The following is a 26,371-nucleotide window of genomic DNA, read 5'->3' on the forward strand; positions in this document are numbered from 1 at the left end:
CACACACACACACACACACACACACACACACACACACACACACACACGAGACATGCTGCTCATTTTGCTTCCAGGAAAGTTTCTTCAACTTTTTGTTGTTGCTGTTGCTGTTCAGTTGTTTTAGTCATGTCTGACTCTTTGTGACTCTATTTGCGGATTCCTTGGCAAACATACCAGAGTAGTTTGCCATTTCCTTCTCCAGCTCACTTTATAGATGAGAAAACTGAAGCAAACAGGATTAAGTGACCTGCCCAAGGTCACACAGCTAATAAGTGTCTGAGGCCGGATGTGAACTCAGGTCTTCCCGACTGCAGGCCAGGCACTCTATCTACTGTGCCACTTAACTGCCCTCCAACTTTTTCAGGCCACAAATCTCTTTATATACACTAAATTCCTAAAGCAATCTAGTTTATACTACACAATTCAACTTAGAATTTAATTACATGCTGCTTTCTATTGTTCCCTAATTATTTTTATGGATGACTTGTCACTACAACTAGATTGAAAGCTTGAAAGAAGTAACTGTGTCTCCTTCACCTCCTCCTCCTCCTCCTCCTTCTCCTTCTCCTCCTTCTCCTTCTCCTTCTTCTTCTCCTTCTTCTTCTCCTTTCTCTAAAGCCCCTAGCAGCATACTGATAGGCAGGTAGTAGAGTATCAGGAAATGTCAATGATGTTTTTGTGTGAATATAAAGGGAAATCCTACTCTTACTCTTGAGGCTTTGTGGTCTGATGGTGTCCACATGGAATCAGATCATCAGGACTCTGGTCTGTTTTTCCTCTGTGATGACCTTGTTCATCCATCATGTCTCATGCATGTTCAATCTCTCCCTCCCTGCTAGCTCTGCCCTTCCACCACATCCTTTACTTCCCTGCAGTCTGACTACCATCATCACAGCTTTTTCCAAGGTCACAAGTGACCTTCTTGTCCAATCCAAAAACTCCTCCTCCCTCCACTTACAGTTTTTTTTTTAATCTTTCTGTAACACCTGACATCATTAACTACCCTCTCTTCCTTGGTGCCTTGCCTTCTTTAATACTGCACTCTTGGATCTTGAGAGACAGTGGGATACAATGCAAAGAATTAGAGGACCTGGCTCCAAAAGCCTGCCTCTACGGCTTTTCAGCATTGCTCATCTCATTTAGGTTTCCTGAGATGACCGGAATGAATATAGCTGATGAGGTAGGTCTCCTGTAGCTCTGGAGCTTTGAACCGGTTGTCCTCAAACCTCTCTGCCTGTTACTCTTTTGTTGACCCCCCCATCCTCTTATTGTTCCTCCAAAGTTCTGTCCTTAGCTCTCTTAGTTCCCTGTCCATTGGTGGTCTTCTTCATTTTTATGGCTTCCACTATCAAGTCAACCCAAAGTTTATCAATAAATCCCAAATATGTCCTCAGAACTCCATTTCTGTATTTCTAACTGTATATTAAATAATTCTAACTAAATTTCCAGACAACTCCTCAAATTCAACATGCCAAAACTCAATACCTTATCTTCCTTTAAAAAAAAAACTTTTATCCTCCCCCCCCAAACCAAACTTCTCTATTTCTATGGATGGTACTAATTCAATTTAAATCAACAATTATTTACAAAGACAAAAAAAATTACATAGTCCCTTTTCTCAAAGGAGCTCCTCTTTCACCAGAGGAAGTAAATATATAGAGAAATAAGAATTTTACAATAGAGTATATTGGGGAAAAGGAGAGCTCTAGACAAAGTCCTTCAGGAAAATTTGAAGATACAAAAAAAATTCCCAGGCTGGGGAAGGGGCAATATGGGATAGGAAAAGATGAAATAAATCTTTATAGAGTGCTTGCTGTCTCTCTAGTCACCAAGGCGTGAAATTTAAGAATCATCTTTCCTCACCCCATAATTCTGATAATTTTCAAAACCCTGTTGATTCTACTACAACAGTATTTTTAGAATCCATTCTATCCATCCCATCATTCCTACTCCCACTACAACTACACAAGTTTGGATCCTCACTTCTTCCCACTGCATTTCCATCTAGCTAGAATTTCTGACTGATCACTCTGCATGAGCATCCATTTTTTATGCTGCAGAATAATCTTGCTAATGAACTCCTGAGTTCGTATCGCTATACTACTGAAAAGTCTTCCCTGTTCCTCTACTCCATTTATTTATTTACTAACTAAAATATATGTTCCTGACTCTGACTTCCACAATCAGGGCCTACCTTGCCTTTCCATTGAATTCACAATTTGCCTTCATATTCTATGCTGCTGCCAAAGTGATCTATTCTTCTCCCATTTTCACTCTTCCCTTTCTGTTATACCTTTTCCCATGCTACCCTATATGTCTAGATCTCTCCCTCTTATTTTCTTTCTCTTAAAGACTCTCTTCCATTCCTTTAAGGGTCAACTCAGATACAACTTCTTCCATGAAATCTTCCCTCATAACCATTCTCTCTCAATGAAAATTCATTCATTTATCTACATCTAGAAGGGATTTCAGAAGCTATTGTGGTTCAGAGATGACCAAGGGTATCCAGGTAAGAAGCATCACCAGCAGGTTTTGAAGCCTGTTGCTTGACTCCAGAGCCAGTGAACTCTCCATAGTACCAAACTACTTGACCTAACCCTCCTCAAATGTCTATAGCACAATGCCTGAACCTTTCATTTGCATTCATGACACTCCCCCTTTTCCCAAAGTTGCTGTATTTGCATATATGTCTTTTCCATGCTATTGGGTTGAAAGCTCCTTAAAAGCTGGAAGGTATCTTGTCTATATCCAGCACCTAGCACAGTGCTTTCCAAACAGTAATTGCACCATCAATAGCTGATGAATTGAATTGATTTGCATTGTTGTTTTTACATCATTTGGGGCATAAAGAATCATTCATTGTTCCTTGCCTTCAATTCTGGTTTGTAAAATCCTTGTGAATCATGATATTTGCTACTTCCTTACCTCACCAGGATACTAAGAGCATTAACAACAATGCTGAATGCTGGCAAGGAGCATTAAGAGCCCCAGAGACATTGTGAGATACAAATCAAACATGTTATTTAAACCAAAGTTTCAGGCTTCTTTTCATACCCTTCTCCCTAAGAACAGGGTTTCTGATAAGGTTGTGACAATTCTGGGATCTCAGCATTGAAATGGACCTTAAGGGTTATCAAACCAATACTTAAACAGGAATCTCTGGGAAGCATATCTAGCCCATACTTGAAGATAACTAGTGAAGAGTAGGCTTTCCAGTATACTTGTGCATTCAAAAGATAGGTTTTGTGTAGCTCTCCCTCACTTAAATCCAATACACTTGCAAGTAATGGCATCACCTTCCTGATATCATGGTCCTCTTGGAGAATGAAAGACAAACAACAACTGGAGTGGTTTGCCACTTCCTTCTCCAATGAATTAAGGCAAAATAGAGGTTAAATGACTTGTCCAGGGTTACACAGCTAGTTAGTGTCTGAGTCCAGATTTGAACTCAAATATTCCTCACTCTAAGCTCAGCACTCTACCCACTGAGCCATTTAGCTGCCCCTTCCACTGTACCACAATGCAATTCATTTGTTCATAGATAGCAGGAAAGCCACAGTCATCATGCTTGAGCCTAGCATAGTGATCTCTCCTCCTTCTGAGTTCCAATAGCATTTAGTGTAGTTACCATTATGATGGTAATTATATTACATTACATTACAATGGTAAAAACCATTAATATTATGCTGCCTTGTTACTTTTGTATATATATCCTATTTCCCCTGTGAAAGGAGCTCCCTAAAGGCAGAGACCACATCTTACGTATATTTTCAGAGATTCAGCACCTGCCACAGTGCCTTGCAAAAGGTACACAATATAATTTTTATAATGGTATATTTTTAAAAAAAAATACAGTACCTTGTTTTGTCTTTTATCCTTACTCTCTAACCCTAGAGAATGTAGCGTGCTTATAAGTATTTGTTAGAAAATACAAAGGAAAAACTAAATGAAGAAAATGAATTATTTACTAGTTAACATTGCAAATGAAGTTTCAATGGTGTCCATGTGACTTTCAATGCTTGATGTGTTGTTTATGGATTTACCCTTGCCTGACCTGGGAATATTTTAGCCATTATGGTTTCATATGTTAGCTTTTATGTCAAATGAGAAAATAAAAGATATTTCAGCTACCTTTTTTTTTCTTCTGGAAAATGGACGTCCTCGATTGTCCTAATTTTAAAGAGCAATGTTTTTGGTACGTTCCTCTCTGTATTTATTAAATAGTTCCAAGATTTCAGTTCATGGCATTTCTAGATACTCTGAGAGTAAATTAAAAGAGCAACATGGCAAAAAGTATAGCATAGAATGAAGTAATTGTGCTAATTTACCAATGGCTTCTTTGAGAAGCAAAAATAAAGGGGACTGAGATGGAATCCTACTATTTCATCAGTAATTGGTACTTCATATTTATTGCCAAGGAAACAAGCCCATAAGTACAAATTGAACCCAACAGTGGGCTTTTAGAAAAATATTTTTCACTCCCTCTCAACTTCTCCCTGGTCTATTCCTGAGGGCTCCATGTTGCACTCAGAAAAAAAAAACCCTAAACTTCAGAAGTAATTCTGAAATAAGGTAAACAAGGCCTCTACTTTAACTTCATGGAGTGCATCAGTCTGCAGAGAGCTAATGAAGCTCTTGAAATGCCAAGCTTCTCTTGGGCCTGTTACTTTATTGAAATGTTTTTGAGTATGATTACTGCATTGCAATTACATTCCATAAAAAACTCGAAAAACATCCATTTCAAGGATTGGGCCCATGACTCTTACTGAAAGATTTTGATTCTGTTTACTTGAACATACAATCTCTAAATGGAGCAGTGAGTGCCCTTACCCTCAACAAGTATCTCCATTTCACAATTGAGAAAACTTAAGGCAAGGCAGGATGCTGGCGTAGTTGGTGATGGGCAAGGAGGTAGTGTCATTATCTGCTGCTTGTTTATAAAGTGGCTCTGAGTTTATATCTTGGTACAGCAACAGAAACTTGGCTTCTTGTCTGCATTTGGGTAGTTCCATTTTTATTGCTCTGTAACTAGGCCTGTTAATAACACATTGTACTTTCAAAGTAGTTTTGGTCATTAGTTATCACATATTCAGTTATGTAATACCTTTAAATGCATTCTTGCAGTTAAATATCTTAAGATAACTATCTTAAATGCACAAGACACTTAAAAGCACTCTTATTTCTAAAGAATTATACAGTGGGAGACCTATGCTCTTTTCCTTATGAGTTTCCTTATGTTGAAGGAACAGTGGTTACCAATAAATTTGATAGGCTATTCCCTATATCTGTCAGTTAATTGTAAAATTTTTGAATTATTGAATATTTTTTGTGAAAGTCTACTTGTTCCCTGGGACAAATAGTACAGATAAACAACAAGATAGGACCAGAATTGAATGGGATAAGAAGAGCAGAATGGACTGTGTTTGGGAAATTTTAAATCTTCGATCATCCCAAATTTTGCATGAAAATAAAGCCTATCTTTTGAATGCAAACATTCTATTGTTCTTGCTGTGTGGCAGAAAGGCATGGGATACAGCAGATGCTGAAGAAATAAAGATGGGTCTCACACAAGGGTGAGTGGAGAGGCAGTTGGCATAGCTGTAACATAAAACCAGTGATGAACTTTGTAAAAGAACAGGAGTAAAAGATGTAATTGAGGAACAGTATGATAAGAGAAGATGGTTTGGTCACATGGGAAGGGGGAGGGATGGCAGGTCAGGTAGACATTAATACCCTTGAAATATCAAGAGAAAGCATGGAAGGTCTCTAGACCATCAAGTAAACATATAGGAAAATATAGAAAATGTTTCACAGAATGGAAAGACAAGAATGAGTCAGGATCTAGATTGTTGTATGGAACTTTTAACTTGAAATCACAGATCCATTTGATTATTTGAGTATATTTTTCTACATTATGTTTCAGATGATCAACAATTTTGATTTTTCAGAGATGGTAGAATCTAACAATTTATAGCAACATACCATAATTGGAAAATTATTAATATTTTAAAAATTGGGGTTTTTTGTTTGTTTCAGGAAGAAACAGGATCATTAAAAGTACTATGCAATTTCCTAAATTCAATACAACAGTTAACTATTCTTCCTACTTAATTCTGAGACTAGCTAATCGTCTATCACCAGTGTCTGTCCAAGATATATATACTAAAGGACCAGTTATGTGGGATGCGCATCCAACTGATAGTCTCCACAATAGGCATCTTTCATTTAATTTGTTTCTCTAGTGTAGATACTTAGGCTGATTTTCATTTATTAATTTATTTTGTAGTGATTATAGTCATCATTTAAGGAGGCTCAATAAGACATTGTATTAGGTGTTATAGTATAAACAGAGACTAATATGACATAGCCACTTATTTTGAGGGCAGGTAGGTAACAGAGTAGACAGTGCTAGACTTGGAGATTGGAAGATCTAAGTTCAAATTCTACTTCAGACACAATACCTGCATGATCATCAGTTTTCTCACTTGTAAAATGAGAAAATGGTACCTATTTCATAAGGTCGTTTGGAGGATCAAATGAAAAAATACGTGTAAAAAGGCTCTGAAAACCTTCAAGTATTATATAAATGCTAACTATTACTATTATTCATGTAACCTATAATTCAAGTCCCAAAACCCATTGGTATGGGACTTTTTTTACACTTACTTCTGAAAAGGGAGATAAGACACAACCAACAATTAAAATACAAGATGGAATCATAGTATCATAAGAGACACAAAAAAAGAAATTTTTATAGGCAATTAGAGGTAGGAGAAATTTTAAAACCTAAACTCAAACATAATATAAACTTAGAAAATTTAAAGTTAAGCTGAGTTTGGAAAATAAATAATTTGCTGTTTATGCCAATATTCCTAAAAGTTAATCTGTGGAAGCAGCAAATTGTTTCCCAAGTTCTAAAGGTATTTATCAAAATGCTACTAGCCGTGATTATACATTTAAATGTGATAAAATTAGCCTGAGAGGCACGGAAGTACAACAGAGAGAAAGCCTTGCTTTGGAGTAAGGAAGTTCCACCTCTGACACATACTGGCTATGTACCCCTGGGCAGGTCGTTAAACTTTTCTGGGCTCTGGGCAACTATCTAAGACAAGGGTTGGCAAACTTTTCTGTAAAGAGCCAGAAAGTAAAAATTTTAGACTTTTCAGGCTGAGGCAAAAATCAAGGATATTATGTAGGCACTTACATAACAAGAGAAAAAAAAGTTTCCTCAAAGATTTTTATTGATGAAATTAAAAATATGATAATAAAATTGAGTATAAATTTTTGTAATACAAGTCTACAAATTAGGAGAATGGAATTCTTTTTTTGAAGTAAATAACATTTTGCTCATTTGAGGTTCATTATTATTCTCTATCTTCAAAATCAATTTTAAGTGTTGATCTGTTAATGATGATGTATAAATTAAATTTTGTATATTTCATCTTTGAGAATGTCTTTTCACAAAGATAGGTACTGTCAAATATGGCTATAAATCCATGAACATATGATTGTATTTGAAACAAAATTCTAATAATTTTAAACAACTTTAACTTCTCTGTACACATTTCTTCAGCTGCTGCAATCAAGCACAATTTAATTAACTCAACTTAGGTTTTCTCTGCTTGGCTAACAAATAAACCACTTGGAAACTTAGGTTGATTCCAGTCTTTTTTTTTCAGTTTATATTTTTGTCAAGAAATTCTCCTGTGATGAGACATTCCATTTTTAATTTTCTAATTTTTCTGACCATTGTTTTCCTGTGAGTTGGGAAAACTGTGATGAGTGCTTAGTCTGGTAATGTTGACATATATTGTATCTTTTAGCATAACTACAGTGTCATTGCATAATAAATACAATATTTTTCATCCAATTCAATAACAAAATAATGCATGTTCCACTGTGCCTTAAAAAGAGTAACATTTGACAACCCTCTCCCCGTTCAGTAAACTGGTAGCTCCCTTCCACTTCCATGATCAAACATAAAATCCCATTTGACATTCAAAACCTTTTACAACCTAGCCCTCTTTTACATTTAAAATCTTCTTACACCTTATTCCCCTTACCCACTTTCATGCACTCTGAGATCCAGTGACATTGGCTTTTTTACTATTCCTTAAGCAAGACACTCCATCTCCTGACTCTGAGGTTTTTATTATCTATCCCTTGAATTCTCTCCTTCCTGGTCTCTACTTGCAGACTTCCTTCAAGCCCCAACTAACATTCAACCTTCTATTAGAAACCTTTTCTGATCCTCACTTAATTCTAGTGCCTTCCATCATTTATTATCTCCCACTTAGCCTGTATATGTCATTTGTAAGTGTGTTTTTATGTCTCTCCCATTGACTGTGAACAAATCTCAAGAGCAGGGACTGCCTTTATATCTCCCAAGTTAGCACAGTGCCTGGCCATAGTAAGTACTTAATAAATGCTTATTGACTGATAATGTAAAAGCAAAAGACATCAATAAAAAAGTGACATTTAGGGGCAGCTAGGTGGCGTAGTGGATAGAGCACTGGCCCTGAACTCAGGAGTACTTGAGTTCAAATCTGGCCTCAGACCAAACACTTGACACTAGCTATGAGACCCTGGGCAAGTCACTTAACCCCAATTGCCTAAAAAAATAAAATAAATAAAATAAAAAAGTGACAGTTGAAGTCCACTTTTCTTTTTGAAATGATGGGTATGTACTGGTGATTTTTTTTTAAAATGTCATGATACATGGTACTCGAAATGCTGTCCAGTTTTAACTGCCACTGTGATTTTTAAGCAGCAGTTGAAAGCAATGACAGCACCATGCCACATACAGTCTCTGTCACAACTACTCAACTCTGCTATCATAATGAGAAAGCATCAATAGGCCATATGTAAATGAGTAAACATGACTATGGTCCAATAAAACTTTCTTTATGGACAATGAAATTTGCATTTCATATAATTACCACCTGTAAGTAAAATATTCTTCTTTAGATTTTTTTTCATCTGTTTAAAAATATAAAGACCATTCTTGGGTTGGGTGCCATACAGAAGCAGACGCCAGGTTGGATTCTGCCCTTGGGTCTTAGTGTGCCCATCCCTGCCCTAAAACTTTGAGTTTTATAACAGTTGCTCACCTGCATTTATAAAGGGAATTTAGGAGTTTAGGACTTCCCTATATTAATAAAATCATAGGGCTGTAGAAAAACAACAACAATTAGCCTCTAAAGCAAAGATAATGCCATTACATTGAGCTACTTATAAATTGAAATAAACTCTTTAGCTAATGAAAGCACGTGTGTGTGGACTGATGAGAGAGATGAAGAGGAAAAAAAAGAACAGATTGAAATCAGAAGAAATGAATTATTACCTATAAAAGTAGAAAATTCCCAAGTTAACAGACCATGTAAAGAGATCATAATCCAAATTTGAAAATGAAATCAATTAAATTATAAAGAATCTATGAATAAGGGGAAAAAACCTGGTCGAGATGGAGTTACAGAGAAATTCAATCAAGAACATGTTCTTTAGTCATTTCAGTCATGTCTGACTCTTCATGACTCCTTTAGGGGTTTTCTTTGCAAAGATACTGGAGTGATTTGTCATTTCCTTTTTTTACAGATGAGAAAACTGAGGCTTAAATTACTTGCCCAGGGTCACATAGCTAGTAAGTGTCTGAGTTCAGATTTGAACTCGGGAAAATGAGTCTTCCTGACTCTAGACCCAGCACTCTATTCATTGCACCATCTGTGCTGCCCCAATCAAACATCAAAAAGTAATTAAAATTATATTTTATATATACACATTTTATATAATACACAAATTATTCTTAAAAAATAAGAAAGATGACAGACTACCAGGCTTCTTTTATGTGACAGAAGATGGTATTAATAGCTAAAACAGGGAAAAAAAAAGAAAAGAAAGAGAACCCTGGACCAATGGCATCAGTGAATACTGATACAAACATTTTTAATAAGAAGAAAAGAAAGAAAGACTACAACAACGTATTGATGTCCATTTTTCACTATAACTAAGTTTGATTTATTCCTGGAATATGAAGTTAGTTCATCATTAGGAAAATAATTAATGTTATTAAAAATAACACCACATGATTATATCAATAGATGGAGAAAAAGCCTGGTGGATCATCACCCGTAACTGTGTGTATACTTCAGTGCTGGGGCTTCTTCCTCCCTACTCCCTGTCTTTCTCTTTCTCTGTGTCTGCGTCTGTGTCTGTCTGTCTGTCTGTTTCTCTCTCTATCCTCCACCCCACCTCTCTCTTACTAATGTCATCAGCTCCAATAGGTTTGAATACCCTCACTGCTGATAATGTCGGATCTATAAATCCAGTTCCTACTGAAAATTTTGACCTGGATGTCCAGTGGGCCATTCAAAATCTATACATATCTCAAATAGACCTCATTATTTTTCCACCAATACTCCTTCCTCTTCCAAACTTCCCTACATCTATTGAAGGGGGCACCATTCTGCTAGTCATCAAAATTCTCAAGTTTGGAGTTAGTCTCAAATTCTTATTCTCTCTTATTCTCTCTCTCCCTCTCCCTCTCCGTATCTCCCATTACCAAGTCTTCTGCTTCCACAAGATCTCTTGACTCTGTCTTCTTTTTTTCTACTCGCCTAGATACCATGCTGGTTTAAACCTTTATCACTTCTTACTTGATTATTATGGTAGCCTATTAATTGGTCTCTCTGCCTCAAGTCTTCCCCTGGCCACTCCACCCTCCCCATAGTTATAAAAGTGATTTTCCTAAAGCAGAGAGTATGACCACATCACTAACTTCCTCAAGAAACTTTAGTGGTTTCTTTTTATCTCCAGAATCACACACAAATTTCAGTTTGTCATTTGAAGCTCTTCACAACCTAGTCCCAAACTACTTTTAGAGCCTTGCTACACATTATTCCTCTTCCCACACACTAAAGTCCAGCCAAGCAGGCCTTCTTGTTAATGTCTAAGACACTCCACCTCTAATCTCAGTGTCTTTGCACTGATCATCTCCCATGTTTGAAATGAACTTTCTCCACTTCTTAACATATTTAATTTCCTTCAAAGTTTGGTTCAAACACCATCTCCTTGTGGCCTTTCCTGATTTTCTTAACTCCTAGGAAGCTCTTGTAAATTGACTGATTGCTTGAAAAGTAGTACTTAGCCCCAAAAAGCCCAATCACAGAAGAATCATTTTTAATACAATAAAAAAGCATATATAAATGAAACCAAAAGCTACCATTCTTTGAAATGGGGAAAATCTAGAAGTTTTCCAAATAAGTACAGAAATGTCATTATTTGACATAATTTTTAAATGCTAGTGATATTAATAAGAGAAGATAAAAAATTAAAGGCACAAATATTTGCAAAGAGGAGACAAAATTATTCCCATTTGCATATGCCATTCTGATTTGCTTAGAAAATCCCAGAGAATGAATAAAAGAACTGAGAGAATATAATAGCATAAAAATCCACAAAAATCATTAGTATTTATGCCCAAAGGGCTATAAAACTGTGCATACCCTTTAATTCAACAATACCACTACTAGGTCTGTATCCCAAAGTGATCACAAAAATGGAAAAGGACCCACATGTACAAATATATTTATAGCAGCTCTTTTTGTGATGGCAAAGAACTGGAAATTGAGGGGATGCCCATCAACTGGGAAATGACTGAACAAGTTGTGGTATATGGATGTAATGGAACACCATTGTTCCATAAGAAATGATGAGTAGGCAGATTTCAAAAAAAACCTGGAAAGACTTGCAAGAACTTATGCTGAATGAAATGAGCAGAACGTTGTACACAGTAGCAGCAACATTGTGCAATGACTGATTTTGATAGATTTAGCTCTTCTGAGCAATGCAATAATCTAAGACAATTCCAAAAGAATCATTATGGAAAATGCTATCTACATTCAGAGAGAGAACTATGGAGTTTGAATGCAGATCAAAGCATACCATTTTCTTTTTGTTTTGTTTTGTTTTATTTTTGTTTTTTCTTTCTTGTGGTCTTTCCATTTTGTTGTGACTCTTCTTTCCCAACATGATTAATGTAGAAATATGTTTAATATGATTGTATATATATAGCCTATATCAGACTGCATGCCATCTTGGAGAGGGTGAAGGGGAGGGAGGGGAGAAAATTTATAATTCAAAATCTTAAAAAACTGAATGTTGAAAACTAAAAACAAATTAATTAATTAATTTTAAAAATTATTAGTATTTCCATATAACCAAAACAAATTCCAGGAAGATATAATAGAGAAAAGAAATTTCATTCATAATGACTATTTTTTTTAATCTGGGATGCAATTTACCAAGATATACTCAAGATATAGAAATATGACTACAAAACACATTTTAAAGATATAAAGAAAGCAAGGTGGCTAGGTTAAGAAGGAAAGCTGTCAACTGGGAAAAATACATCAAATAATACTAATAAAAGTCTGATCCCTAAAAACTATAGGAAACTAACACAAATGCTTAAGATCAACACCTATTTTCCAATGGATCAAAGGATAGGGACAAAAAAGTTTTCAAAATAAGAACTGTAAATGAGTAACAACCATGTGAAGTGTTGCTCTAAATCACTAATATTAAGAGAAATACAAATCAAAGCAATTCTGAGGTTTTATCTAAAAATTTTAAAATAGGTGATTGATGAAAGATGGAAAGATTCAATGTTGGAGAGATTATGAAAAAACAGGTACTATAATACTATATAATACTTTTAGGAGATCTATGAATTGATTCAACCATTCTGGAAAGCAATTTGGAATTATGCCAACAAGATAATTAATATGGCTCTTCTCTTTACTCAGAGATTCTATTGTTGGGCATGTTCCCTAAGGATATTAAAGATGTAAGGTTCCATATATAACAAAATATTCATAACAGCACTTTTTCCCCCCTGTGGGAGCAAAGAACTGAAAACAAAGTAGATGTTGATTGATTGGTAAATGGCAAAACAGATGGTGGTACATTAAGATAATAGAATATTGCTGAGCCATAAGAAAAGATAAATATGAAAAATTTTGAGAAACAAGGAAAGGCTTATATGAATTGGTACGGAATGAAGCAGGCAGAGCTAGGAAATAGTATAAAGAATGGCTATAACAATGTAAATGGAAAGAAAGAACAATAAAATAAAACTCAATGCATGAAACTGTAATGAAGTTTGACCATGGAGAAGAGTTGTTGATGTTTTTTTTTTTTAATATACTCCCATACATTCATTGCAGAGGTGGGGAAACTATGCATATAGAATATCGCTGATACTGTCAGGAATATTTGGTGTGTTTGCTGATTTTTTCCAATTTGTATTTTTTTTCCTTTCTTTCTAAATCCTTTTACTTATTTTTAACAAAGGATGGCTTTGGTGGTAGGAGATGGAAGAAATACATTTGAAATGAATATAATGTAAAAATAAAATATGTCATTTTTTAAAATAAGTGAGCTCCTCATCTTCCTCAATTTTATTCTCTACTTGACCATCTCTAGTCCACACCATGCCATGTGACAGCTTTCTAATGGATCCTTCGGTACTTCAAAAACTATCTTTGAATGAAATCCAAATAAACTTGCTTTATAAAAAACTCAACTGTTGAGTAAATAATTTTATAGGGAGGTTCTATCATATAATTAAATTAACAGAATAACCTTTACTATTTTCCATCTTGAACTTCCCCTAAATTGGTTCTTCTGAATCTCCCTCAGAAACGGAATTTTTAAAAAGCCTCATTTCACCTATCTCCCCAATTTCCCAGGGCAGTTTAGCAACATCCGGAGAATGAGATGATTCCCCCATTGAAAGGACATGTGCAGCCCAATAGCCAGAAACAATTTCCCATAAGCATGGACTTAAAGAAGGCCAAATGAGCACTTGCCCTTGGAACTCCCCTCCAGAACTCTATGGCTTTGGTTTGCCCACATGGTCTCCTAAACTCAAATGTTTACTTTTAAATTTTATTAGTGCTTTTTAAAAAAATCATAGTCCTATGCAGATACACTCCCTGTACCCACCACTTACCACTACCCAATGAATCTTTCTTTGAAAAAAAAGAAAAGCAGTTAAATGAACCTAACTGACCCAGAAAATGCATCTGATAGTTTGTTCAATATTCACCACCCTGAATCTCCCATATCTCCAATGAAAGGAGTGTTTCTTTATTTCTTGTCCAGAACCAAAATTGGTTATTACAATTACACAGGATTCATTTTAGTGTTCTTTTTTGTTTATATTATTGTAGCCATGTATGTCGTTTTCCTAGTTCTGCTTAGTTCACTCTGCATCAGTTAAAAATTCTTTCTATGTTTCTCTGAACATTTATGACCAAATAGTATCCTATTACATTCATGTACCAAAATTCATCCAATATTTGGCACAGTGACAGGCACATAGCAATGCTAATTAAATCCTTATTGTTTGGTTGATGGATTTAGCCATTCTCCATTCACATGGCATACTTTGTTTATTGTGTTTTGCTACAGCAAAAAATGTCACTATATATATTTTGAAGTACATTGGACCTATTTTTTTTCTTTGACCTCTTGGAGAGATATAGCTAGAAATGAGATTTCTGAGTTGTCATTTCAAGTTGCTGCCAGAGATCTAATTACTATGACTCCCCTCCCTGCAATGGTACTGGTAAGAAAGAGTCATAGGATTTATGCTGAGAAGAGGGAGAGATTGTCCATAAAGACAATGGTTACAAGTGCATACATTTTTGACCTGCCTATTATTCCCTCTGTGAGGGAGAGAAGAATTGATATAATGCACAGAGCTTAAGAGGAAACAAACCAGTCTTACCAGAGTAGGAATGAGGACTTAATTCCAGACCACAGGATCACATATGATGCTAAAAGACAATTTTAACTTGTAGTAGGCAAAGCAAATAAACATATTGACTTCATTTCATTCAAATCAACCTTCCATCCCCTCATAAAATAAGGAATTGTGGTAATGGGGAAATGACTATGCAAGATGAGCTCCTAGTATAAGCAATGTTTCAAAGTCTAGAATTTTCTTTTTGCGAATCTAGTGTGTGTGCTCATCTCTTTGATGATTTCCCTGTGGTACTGATGAGCCAAATGCTCTGACTTTTAGAATCACATATTTTAGAAACTTCTTTTTGGGAGACAAATTAAACACAATAGTTTAGTGTCAAAGGTTCATTCCCAATATGTAAATGCTGAGTATGAAGCAGGTGTAAGTCTTCAAACAGAGCTTCTCTCCTGCCAGAAAATGAGAGAAAGATAAAATAAAAATGGACAATGTAGAATAAATCTGGCAAATCAGCATGTAGCTGTATCCAAAAGCAACAGATGCCTATCCAAATCAGCACAGACTGGATTTCACCTTGAAAAATTCATGAAGTGAGGTGCAGATGTACCCAACTAACTCCGTTCCTTGTTTCCAGGAAAACATGATGTTAGACAAAATAACATTACAGGAAAGTCCATAGGAACAGAGCTGAGGGTAACCAGGTGGGAGTGCAGAAGGCACTGAGCTAAACTCAGAAGAGTAACTCAGAGGTGTGCACTGAGTATCCTAGTGGGGAGTAGAAGCTGAGCTGGGGTTGTGGGGAGGAGGAGAATTGGAGGGGGAGAGAAGGGAGACTGAGGAGAGCTGTGTAGGAAGCCAGGAAGTCAGTGCTGGGTTGAACAGCTCTTCCTCTGAAATTATAGTGTGGGAAATGAAATGTTCTAGTAGAGTTGTAATGCCTTAATGACCATATTTTGAAACATTGGTCAGGGAATTGTTACATAGGCTCTGCCTATATAGAAGGAATGACCACTTTCCTTGCTTGTTAGACCAAAAATAAATGACTACTATACTAATATTACCTAGAAGGTAGATAGCTCTGTTCAAAACAGATAAAATAGAGTTGATGGGGTGGCAGAAGTGGATTTAGTTGTCTCTGAGTAGTGTGCTAGTTCATATACATTAAGATGTTCTTAAGTTAAGCTTTGCTCTCTGATTTAGCCTATATTTTAGCTAAATCGATTTAATTAACGTTCATTTGACATACAGGAAATGGAAAATATAGAAATAAGGTAATATGTTGAAATATAAGAAAAATCCAATTAACCTCCTATATAAGATTAATTTTTTGGTTGGAATAATGTCTTTTATTCTTTAGGAGATTTATATCAATGTACTGCGGGCTGAATTTTAAGACTTGTTGTCAAGAAAACTAAAAAAAAAATGAACTACCTCTTTCCAAACACTTATTGGGCATCAAACAGGAGACTCATATAAACAAACCAGCCTGATTTGTTTATTACTCAAACTGACTTTTCCTGAAACTCCTGTAGTAATTTACTTCATGACTAGTACAGTGATGACTTCAATTAAGCATTTATGCCTATTTCTCTTCTTTCCACCATCCTTTCGTTCCTTTGCAATCTCTTGTTTCATATTCACTGAACTGGGGAAGCAGAGCAGAGACCAGAAAAAGACACAGAGGGTCCTTGGGGGGCGGGGCAGGAGGAGTGCATTTAAAGGATGCTTCCATACTTTGTTCAACTGCACATACTTTCAGTTTCAGAAAATATCATTTGTCATAGCATGTAGGTATTTATTTTGTCTTATACCTGATGCATTACAGCGGTGTGAATCCTCTTATAACCCCTCTCCCAAAGTGGGACTTTCCTTATTCCTGTAGAAGAATGCCCTGCACCTTGTCCCTTCATCTCCACCAATAAGGCGAGAGTCATATACTAATGGGCTCTGAGACAGGAGTTACATTCCAATGTATGATATTATACAAAAGGGCTTAATTTGCAAACACAGGGAGACATAATTTCAAAACTTACCTAGGTCATTATTCCCTGTGCTGAATCATATGCCGGAACAGTAAACCCAATGGACATGGATGACTCAATTTTCAAATATGTTTCCAGGACAGTATTGTGAAGAAACCAAAACTCTGATACTGCCCAAAGTGGGAGGCATTAGATAGGCTAGTGAGGCCCCCGATTTTCTTCTACAGCTCTGACCATGTCATTTTCCTACTTAATAAATCCCAGCAGTTTCCTATTACCTGCAAAATCACATATAAACTTCTGTTTGCCATTTAAGACCATTCACAACCTGTCCCCAACCTCTCTTTCGGGGTTTTTTTTATACCTTACTCCTTTTCCTGCCCTGCACGCTGGCTTTCTTTTCTTATTTCTAACAGAGGATGTTCATTCCAACACCTGTGTCTGAGCCTTTGCCCCACCTGTTTGTTATGTCTGAAATTCACTTCTTTCTCACCTCAACTTCTAAAAATCCTTTGTTTCCTTAAAGTTTCAGTTTAAGTACCATCTCCTGTAAAACAAAAGTTTCTTCAACTTCTCCCTACCCTTTAGCTCTCCAATCAATTATCTCATATTTATATGTGTATGTATATGTGTAAATATATGTATGTGTACATATACATATATATTCATATACTAACAACATATACTTAAGTCTCATTTTCAATTCCTCTCTCACACTCACTCCACATATCCAATCTGTTGTCAAATCCTGTTATTTCTATCTTTGCAACAAGTCTCCTGTAGGTCCCTTTCTGTGTAGGACCACCACCCTGATGCAGACCCTCATCACCTTGCTCCCACACTATTGCAATAGCGTTCTCCTTGGTCTCCCTGCCTCACGTCTCTTCTCACTTCCATCTTCCACTCAACTGTCAAATCTATGTCACCCCTCCAACTCCATTCAATAAACTCCAGTGAGTCCCTATTATCTCCAAGATCAAATATCAAATCATTTGCTTGGCTTTTAAAACCCTTCATAACCTGGCCCCATTCCTACCTTCACCTCTTACCTCTTAGAATTCTGAATTCCTTTTAAGATTTAGCTCAAGTACCACCTTCTACATTCCTCCATTTTTATTTATCTCATATATATCTTATTTGTATGCAGTTGTTTTCATGTTATTTCTCCCATTAAATTGTGAGATCTTTGAATATAAGGAGAGTTTTTGCCTTTCTTTTGTTCTCTGGCACTTAGTTTAGTATCTGGCATATAGTAGGTGTTTAAGAATGCTTATTGACTGGACTCAAATAATACTTTATATGTATATATATACATATATATTATATATATACATATATACACATATTATATATACATATATATGTGTGTGTGTGTGTATATATATATATATATATATATATATATATATAATTTTTATTTACTTACATATGCCAGACACAAGGACCAGGAATATTGTACTTTTGTCATTGCTCTGTCCACTTCTGCCACAGTGCCTAGCACACATTAAGAGCTTAATAAGTGCTTATTCATTTTACCTTGTCACATAGTAATAGCTTAGTAAATGTTGATGTATTTTACCCTGAATTCATGAACTGGTTTTGTTGTTCAGTTGTTTTAATCATGTCATACTCTTCATGAATCCATTTGGGGTTTTCTTGGCAGAGATACTGGAGTGGTTTGCCATTTCCTTCTCCAGCTCATTTCATAGATGAGGAAACTGAGGCAAACATTCTTAAGTGACTTGCCCAGGGTTACACAGCTAGTAAGTGTCTGAGGTCAAATATGAACTCTCGACTTCCTGACTCCAGTCCTAGAGCACCATCCATTGTACTACCTAGCTGCACCATGAACTAATTATCAAAGCTGTAGCTTTTGACTTTTCTGCTGTAAATCTGAACAACAATCCACATATATTTCTTTCATATATGAAAAAGGATGTTAGATTTGTCAGGGATTGAAAGTTTAATGAAATAAGGTGTTGCTGAAGAATTCTATCATTTGAAAATTTTTGCTCTTTAATGCCTCAGGAAACATTCCTCCCCAAAAAGCAAACTCTAAGTAAAAATGCTCATATTTCTAGAAAATATATTACTTTCTAGTTAAAAAATGAATTTGTTATCAGAAAAGAGAATATTATTTGGAAGAGCCAAAATGTTCTCCCAGCTACAACAACCTGTTTTTTTTTTTTTCCTAAGGCAGAAACTTATTACTATTCCATTCTTACAAGTAAAAGAGGTTTGTGTTGTCCAAGAGTATTTCCTGCAGGCAGAGCCCAGGAACTTGCCTCATGATGGGGAGGGCTGTGGAAAGAGCTACATTAACAACATTCTGGCCAGAGACTGTGGTGGAGAGAACATTCTGCTTGTCAAATTGCTGTCTGCTTTTTGATTGGAGGAACAGTGTTTCCTCTGACAGTAAAGGGCAGCCTAGAGAGAGGTTTTGGCTCCATTGGGCAATCCATAAATATTTCTCTGAATTTGTTAGTGCTGGGTGGTGCCAGCAGTGCAGAATGAGACAGTCCCTTAGAAATTGGATGAACTGAACAGGCAATTTAGATGGTTTCCTCAAAAATGGCATTTGCCTTCCAGCCACCATAAATTTTATTTCTGCAGCAGCTAGGAGATCCCACAAGAAAAGAGACATCATGAACACTTTTCTGTTTCCTCCTATATTTTTCCATCTTGAGCATTCAGGCAAATCGGAGTGAGGAGATGCATTCCTGGACTATGCAGAGAAAATATTTTGTGTTTTCTGGTGCCAAAGTACACCAAACGATTAAAGGCTAGTATTAAAAGGTAGGTTGAATAGGGATTTTACTAACTCAAAATTATTTTTCTTCTTTTCCTGATTAATTTCACATGGATTCTTTTTATCCTGTGTTTTCTTCATATTAACACATCTAAGTGTGAGGTAGAAACCACTCCATTTGGCTCTGTAACCTTGACTGGGTGTCAAAATTTTTTAATGATTCAAGGAAGTATATAGGCCCTGTTCACATTCAGGTCTGATTATTTGATTCAGTCAAAAAGTCTTTTCATCTAGTCAAGACAGTAGAGCAAAATGGGATGGTTTCAACTCCATTCTTACACACAAATACAAATACACACACATAAAATGAATGAAGTCCCTAATTTATACTTCACAATGACCCCCACCCTGCTATTCCTTGGTTTTCAAAGAAACTCATGGATACACTAAATGCTTATAACTCATTATTATAGGATGTAAGGAAGGCCTAAAAGTTATGAGTAGGCTAAGCATAATAAAAAAAAAGACAGTGAAACTCATTGTATAAAATTATACTATAGCATGTTTACCAAGAAAGTTAGTGTAGTTCAGTGGAAAGCCTAACGGCTCTGGAATTAGAGGTTTGAATCCTGCCTCTGCTAATATTGTCTATGTGACCTTGACTAAGTTACTTAACCTTTCTAGGTCTCGCTTAATTTCTAAAACAAGAACTAGCTGGTCTTTAAGGTCCCATTTAGAATTAAACCTGTGATCCTATGAGTACCTACTGTGGAATACATCAGACAGAAACTTTAATGAGTACAAGGAAAAGGAAAAAAAAACAATGTTAATGACTTACATATTTATTGATAATTCAACAAACATTTATGACTGCTGTGTGCTTGGTACTAGGCTGTATGACTCCTGCCCTCAAGGAACTTGCATAGGAGGAAGGAATACTCATCAGATGCTATATTTTCTACTTCATTAAAACTCATCTGTCAATCTTCTCATTTCAGTGACTCCAAGCTGAGATGTAAGAGTAAACTCTTCCCTCTCCTGGCCTTGTGATGAGCACCTGATAATGTATATAATAGGAGGTTAAAAGGAAACTGAACCAACAGACTGAACTCCAAAGGAAACTTTATTTGCTTCTGAAGTGGAACCTTTTAGTTCAATTCAGTCCAATAAGGATTTGATATGCACCTATGTATGCAAGACACTGTAATTGTCACAGTGGATATGAGCACAAAATAATAAACTATTCTTTGCCCTCAAGGGGATCACAATCATTGAGACAGTAGTTTCCATAAGAAATGCAAACCGGTTAAGAGAGTACCAGAGTTTCCATCTGCCTCCCACATTTCCTCATTCCTAAGCAATTGTACAGCCACCTATCAAGAGGAGGTGATATCTGGACTCTGTTTCAGTGTTCAAAGCAACATCCAAGCCTGAAAGAGTGTGAAAGCCCTTGACTTCAATGGCAAACACACTGGGAGTTTTAAGGGGGGACTTCTGTATAACAGTTCCCTTAAAATAAAGAGTCAAGGAAATGTCACGAGATTTCAAAGTTACAAGTTTATAAATATTTTTTGGAAGAAAAGCAGAAAACTGAGCATAATGTCCATCTTCTAGCTTACTGATATACTTCAGCCTGAGTAAAATTGGAGCCTTCAGCCCTAATATGTCAGGAAGGGCATGCTCTCCCTATCAAACCAGATACTCAGAGAATAAAAGAGAAAAATAGAGAACAAGTAGGTCTAATTCAGTACCATTCTTTTTTTTTTTTTTAAAGAAGGATGCTATAGAAGTTCATGCTCAGCCACTAATAGTTCATTTCAGAAAATGGGCTGCACTTGTGCTCAGACCTGTGATTTCATTGTTATCAAGTACTCTTGGTGAAGAAACTCTCTCTACCAATGCAGATCAGCAATTATTCTGCAATTTCCAATCTCCGAGCATTACCTAGTGTCACATAGCCATTTTGAATTCAGAGGTCTTCCTGATTCAGACTATGGCTTTCTATCCATTATGTCATACTGCCTGTAAGAGGTATCTACAGTCAGTATGATAGGCAGCTAGGTGGCACAGTAGATAGAGTATTGGGCCTAGAGTCAGGAAGACTCATCTACCTGAGTTCAAATCCAGCCTCTGATGACATTTACTAGCTGTGTGACTTTGGGCAAGTCACTTAACTCAACTTGCCTTAGTTTCCTCATCTATAAAATCAGCAGGATAAGGAAATGGCAAGTCACTCTAGTATCTTTGCCAAGAAAACCCCAAATGGAGTCACAAAGACTTAGACATGACTGAAATTACTGAACAACAACAACAACAAATAGTGTGAGTGAGAGCAGTTAGGATTGAAACGTATCTCACAATATCCCTTGGTTTGCATTTATTTGATATGCTTTCAACATACATCAGATGTACTCTGATATATCTCATTCTATAGTCCATTCTCTCTTTTCTATGGAGAGATGATGAACATGAGGAATTCAGAAAATTTGAGATTTGTTTGAAATGATGGAGAGCAGAACTAAACAAGGAATAAATGAAATGAATAGAATAGTGTAAAGGAAAATATTTTTAGAGGGAGTTGAGGTTTAAGTAATTAAAAGAAAAACAGTGAAGGTCTTGGTGAAGAGACAGTGAAATACAATTCCTCCCTTATGGCAGAGAAGTAGGGGAATACTAGGATACAATAGTGTATACGTTGTTAGTTGTTTCTCAGTCATCTGTTTGGTCAATCATTTTTCTTTGTCACATGAGTGGGTTTAATCTGGGAGGGGAACACTATGATTTTAAGACAAAAAAATTATAAAATGATCTTTAAAAATTAAAAAAGACATACAGAAGACAGAAGCAAGTTTACATAATGGAGCATGGATACAAACCTGTGGCATGGCACTGCAAAAATAATGTCAAGACTACTTAATCTAAAAATGAGTTGAGGTTGGCATGGGAAACTAAGGAAAATGAAAAAACATTTCTTTTTTGGGTTTTTTGTTCATTTTATTTTTTAGCAATATTGAGGGGGGAAAGGAGAATGAAAGAAGGGATATATAGGGCCACTGATTGGGGTAGATAGGATGAAAAAAATTGATAAGGGAGAGAAGGTTGAGCTGCTCATTTCTCATTTACTTTTTGTTTTCTTTGTTAAAGAGAATTATTTAGACTAGAAAGGATAGAACAAAAATGGTCAATAGTGAACTGATATTCAAGCTAAGTAAGAAAATAGGAAGGGAGAACTTATCTGTCTTTATTGAGTTCAAGTCACCGAGCCCAGATGAAATACATCCTAGGATACTAAATGAACTGGTAGATGTTTTGCTGAGTCAGTGATGTGTGAATGATCATGAAAAACAAGAAAGTTCCTGTAGAATTAGCAAAAGGCAAATGAACTCCTTCTCCAAAAAAGGAGAAGAATGGAGACTGAAAATCATGTGCTAGTGAGCTTGCCTTTTATTCTAAAGATTCTAAAGATTCTTTAATCAAGATTCTAAAATGTGTTCTTAAGGGGCTAGCTAGTGACCATCTAGAAGAGGATTCAATGATCACAAAGAACCAGCATGACTTAATTAAGAGTATGTCTTCTGGGATTGAACTGAGTCCTTTATTTTTTTTTAGACAAAGTCACTGGGCTGGCCAATCAGATAATCCCATATAATTAATCCAAATGTTAGCAAACCATTTGATAGTCTCTCATGTTTCCAGTGGAAAAGATGGATAGATGTGTACTAAACAATAGGGTAACTAAGTGGACTTAAAACTGTTTAAATGACTAGACACAAAGAGTAAGTCATTAATGATAGTATGTCAACTTGAAAGGAGGGCTCATTTGGCATTCCCAAGGATGTGTGTTTAGCCCTGTGATGTAGAGCATTTTTCTCAATGATTTGAATAAAGGCATAGATGGCATGTTTATCACATTTGTAGATGACATGGAACAAGGATGAATAACATATCCTAAATAACATATCCTAAATGAGTATTCCCAAATCTCAATAGACTACATATGTGATCATTTTAAAATCGCAATTTCCTCATCAGTAAGATGGAGATAATAAGAATACTTCCACTAACTCTTCCCTGGGCTTATGAGGACACTGATTTGTATAGCTTTTGAAAGAAATGTCATTACCAGAATTATGAAATGCAATGGGAAACCTTTATGCATAATTTTTGTAGGTAGCTAGGTGACACAGTGCATAGCATGTTGGAATTGGAGTCAGGAAATCTGGAGTTCAAATCCTGCCTCAGAAACTTTCTGTCTGTGTGACTCTGGACAAGTAATTTAACTTCTTTCAGCCTAATTTCCTCATCTTGAAAATGGAGATAATAATAGCACCTACTGTCCAGGATTGTTGTGAGGATCAAATGAGGCAATATTTGTAAAGTGTTTTACAAACTTCAAAGTGCTATACAAATGTTTGATATCATTAGGAGTAAACTTTTACTATATATATATATATATACATATATATATACACGCATGTTTTTTTAAGTAGTTAAAGGCATTATAGAACAATGGGAATAACTATGGAAGAACTGAGGCCAAATCAGTTTATGTATTACCTATTGTCAGGCAGTTAGGTGGTGCAGTAGATAGAGCACCCTAGTAGCTGTGTGACCCTGAGCAGATCACTTAACCCTGTTTGCCTCAGTTTCCTCATCTGTAGAATGAGTTGGAGAAGGAAATGGCAAACCACTCCAGTATCTTCACCAAGAAAATTTGAAATGAGGTCATGAAGAGTCAGACACGAATGAAAACAACTGAATAACAACATAGTCTCAGAGAACCTCCTGGGGCCCAGAAATGTTAAGGGACTTGCCAGGTCATGCAGCCAGAATGTCAGAGGCTGTACATGTATCCAGTTCTTCTTAGCTTGAAAGTCGCCTCTTTATTGGTAATATAAAACCAATTAATATACTTAGGAAAACCTTCTACTTTGGGACCACAAAGATCTTTGCCTTCATCAGTACAAGTCCTCCTTCAACTAATTACAATTACAATCTTTCTACAAATGAAGAGAAGACCTTTAGAAGTTGCTCTGGTGGAAAAAAAAAAAACATTCATCTCCCTGTGATCAGCCTGATAAGTTTTTCTGACTTAGCTAGGCTGATGCTAAGACAACAGCTAGGCAGCCCATCTCTGGGTATGGACTAGTCAACTTTCCAGCTTGGTAAAATCCACCAGAACTTCTGTTCCACTGGCCTAGATATCAAACTGCAAGGAAACACTGGCAGACCTGGCTAAGGACAGGGTAAAGATCCTACCTGTGGATGTCTACAGAAGAATTCTCTTTGATTCTAATGTTATAGCAGTGGTCAGGGCTGACCTCAGCTGGTGGTCATCCTTTCCCATGCCCTCTCCTCCCCTGCATGGGAAGAGGGGCAATATTTGGGTCCCAGGCATGAGCCAGGTCAAAGGGACATCCATCTCTAAGGGGCCAGAAAGAGTCAGAAAGGCTATCACTTTTCACCTGTCATGGGCTGCAAGTTCATGGGAAACCTGGTGATAGATCAGTCAGAGACAACTTGCTTCTGAATTGGGTGTTTATACCTATCAGACCAACTAGCTGCCTGAGGGTCTATTGAAATAGAATTTTGAATGTTCTAAAAGAGATAGAGGGATTCATAGAATCTTAGTACTGTAAGGAACCTAAGAGTCCAACTGTCCAGGAAACTAGAGAAAGAAAACAGAGATTTAGTGGTTTGGACCCACGAAAAGCTAAAACTTATTTGAATTAAGCAGAAGGTGATTCATCATCTGACTAAGAGATCACATGGCTCTGGAGGCAGAAAACTTCACAAAAGTATGCTGGCTTAGTGATCAGTATGATTTAGATGCCTAGTAGCACTCCTTAAAAGTCTGTCTTTGGTCATTAGCTTCTTGTATAAACTTGAACAAGCCACATTGCATATCAGTTTGTCCATTTATAAAAGGAACAAAACAGCTCAGTAAAGTTTCTTGACTTGTCTGGAGTATTCATGAGCAAAGTCTGATGATGAGAAGGGAGGCTACAGAACCAGTGTAAAGCAGCCAATATACTCACCTGTCCAGCAGTAGGTTAGGAGCAAACAAAAGTTTTCCTGGATGTTCCATTGAGCGCCAGACAAGGCCAATCATGAGGATCTCTAACCAGGCACATTCTAACAGATGGACCTGATCATGGAGTGTCAAATCCACGAAACCTGAAACAAAATAAGAGTCAAGAATAAATTCAAATGAGTGGTTCTCATTTAGTGCCTCTATCATGCTACTACAGTAGAATATAAGCTCCCATTGGGTTGGGTGGGATTGCCTCATTTTTTAAATTTGCATCCTCAGCACCTGGCACAGTGAGATAGTAGGAACATAATAAAATGCTTTCAAATCTCTCTACAAGATCCCCTCCTACTTTTCCAGTCTTATTACACTTTACACCCCCTCAGTGCCCTCCCCTTCCTCCCAACACACACACACACACACACACACACACACACACACACACTTTTTTTTTTTTACACACACTTTCTCCAGTCAGTGACACTAGCATCCTCGATGTTCCTCTGGGCACTTTCACTGGCTGTCTCAAGTGCCTGAAATGTTCTCCTTCCTTATCTGCTCCTCCTACATTCCCTGGCTTTCATCAAGCTTCAGTCAAAGTCTCACCCTCTACAAAAACCTTTCCTGCTTCCCTCCTCCCACTTCAGAACTCCTTCCCTTCCTCCTGCCGTTCTTTCCATCCCTTCATATGCAGATTCCAGTTCAATTTGATAAGCATGTATTAAGTATTTATTAACCTAGTATGCCAGGCACTAGGCAAGACACTATGAATATAAAGATAAGACAAAGGCAAAAAAAAAAAAAGACAAATTTGTTGAATCTGGTATCAATCCCTTTTTACT

At 36.5% G+C, this 26,371-nt stretch overlaps 1 protein-coding gene across 5 annotated transcripts in view; it reads right to left on the reverse strand.

The window, feature by feature from the left end:
- Positions 1 to 26,371, reverse strand: part of ESR1 (estrogen receptor 1) — a 455,293-nt gene that overhangs the window by 71,286 nt on the left and 357,636 nt on the right. For all 5 annotated transcript variants that reach the window (XM_027857990.1, XM_027857989.1, XM_027857987.1 and 2 more), the window contains one exon: positions 25,537 to 25,675. In XM_027857990.1, coding sequence (XP_027713791.1) covers positions 25,537 to 25,675 — 139 coding nt within the window. The remainder of the gene's footprint in view (positions 1 to 25,536; positions 25,676 to 26,371) is intronic.

The sequence above is a fragment of the Vombatus ursinus genome, unplaced genomic scaffold (assembly GCF_900497805.2).
Source record: "Vombatus ursinus unplaced genomic scaffold, bare-nosed wombat genome assembly UNPS02012602.1, whole genome shotgun sequence".
In the NCBI taxonomy this organism is placed as follows: domain Eukaryota; kingdom Metazoa; phylum Chordata; class Mammalia; order Diprotodontia; family Vombatidae; genus Vombatus; species Vombatus ursinus.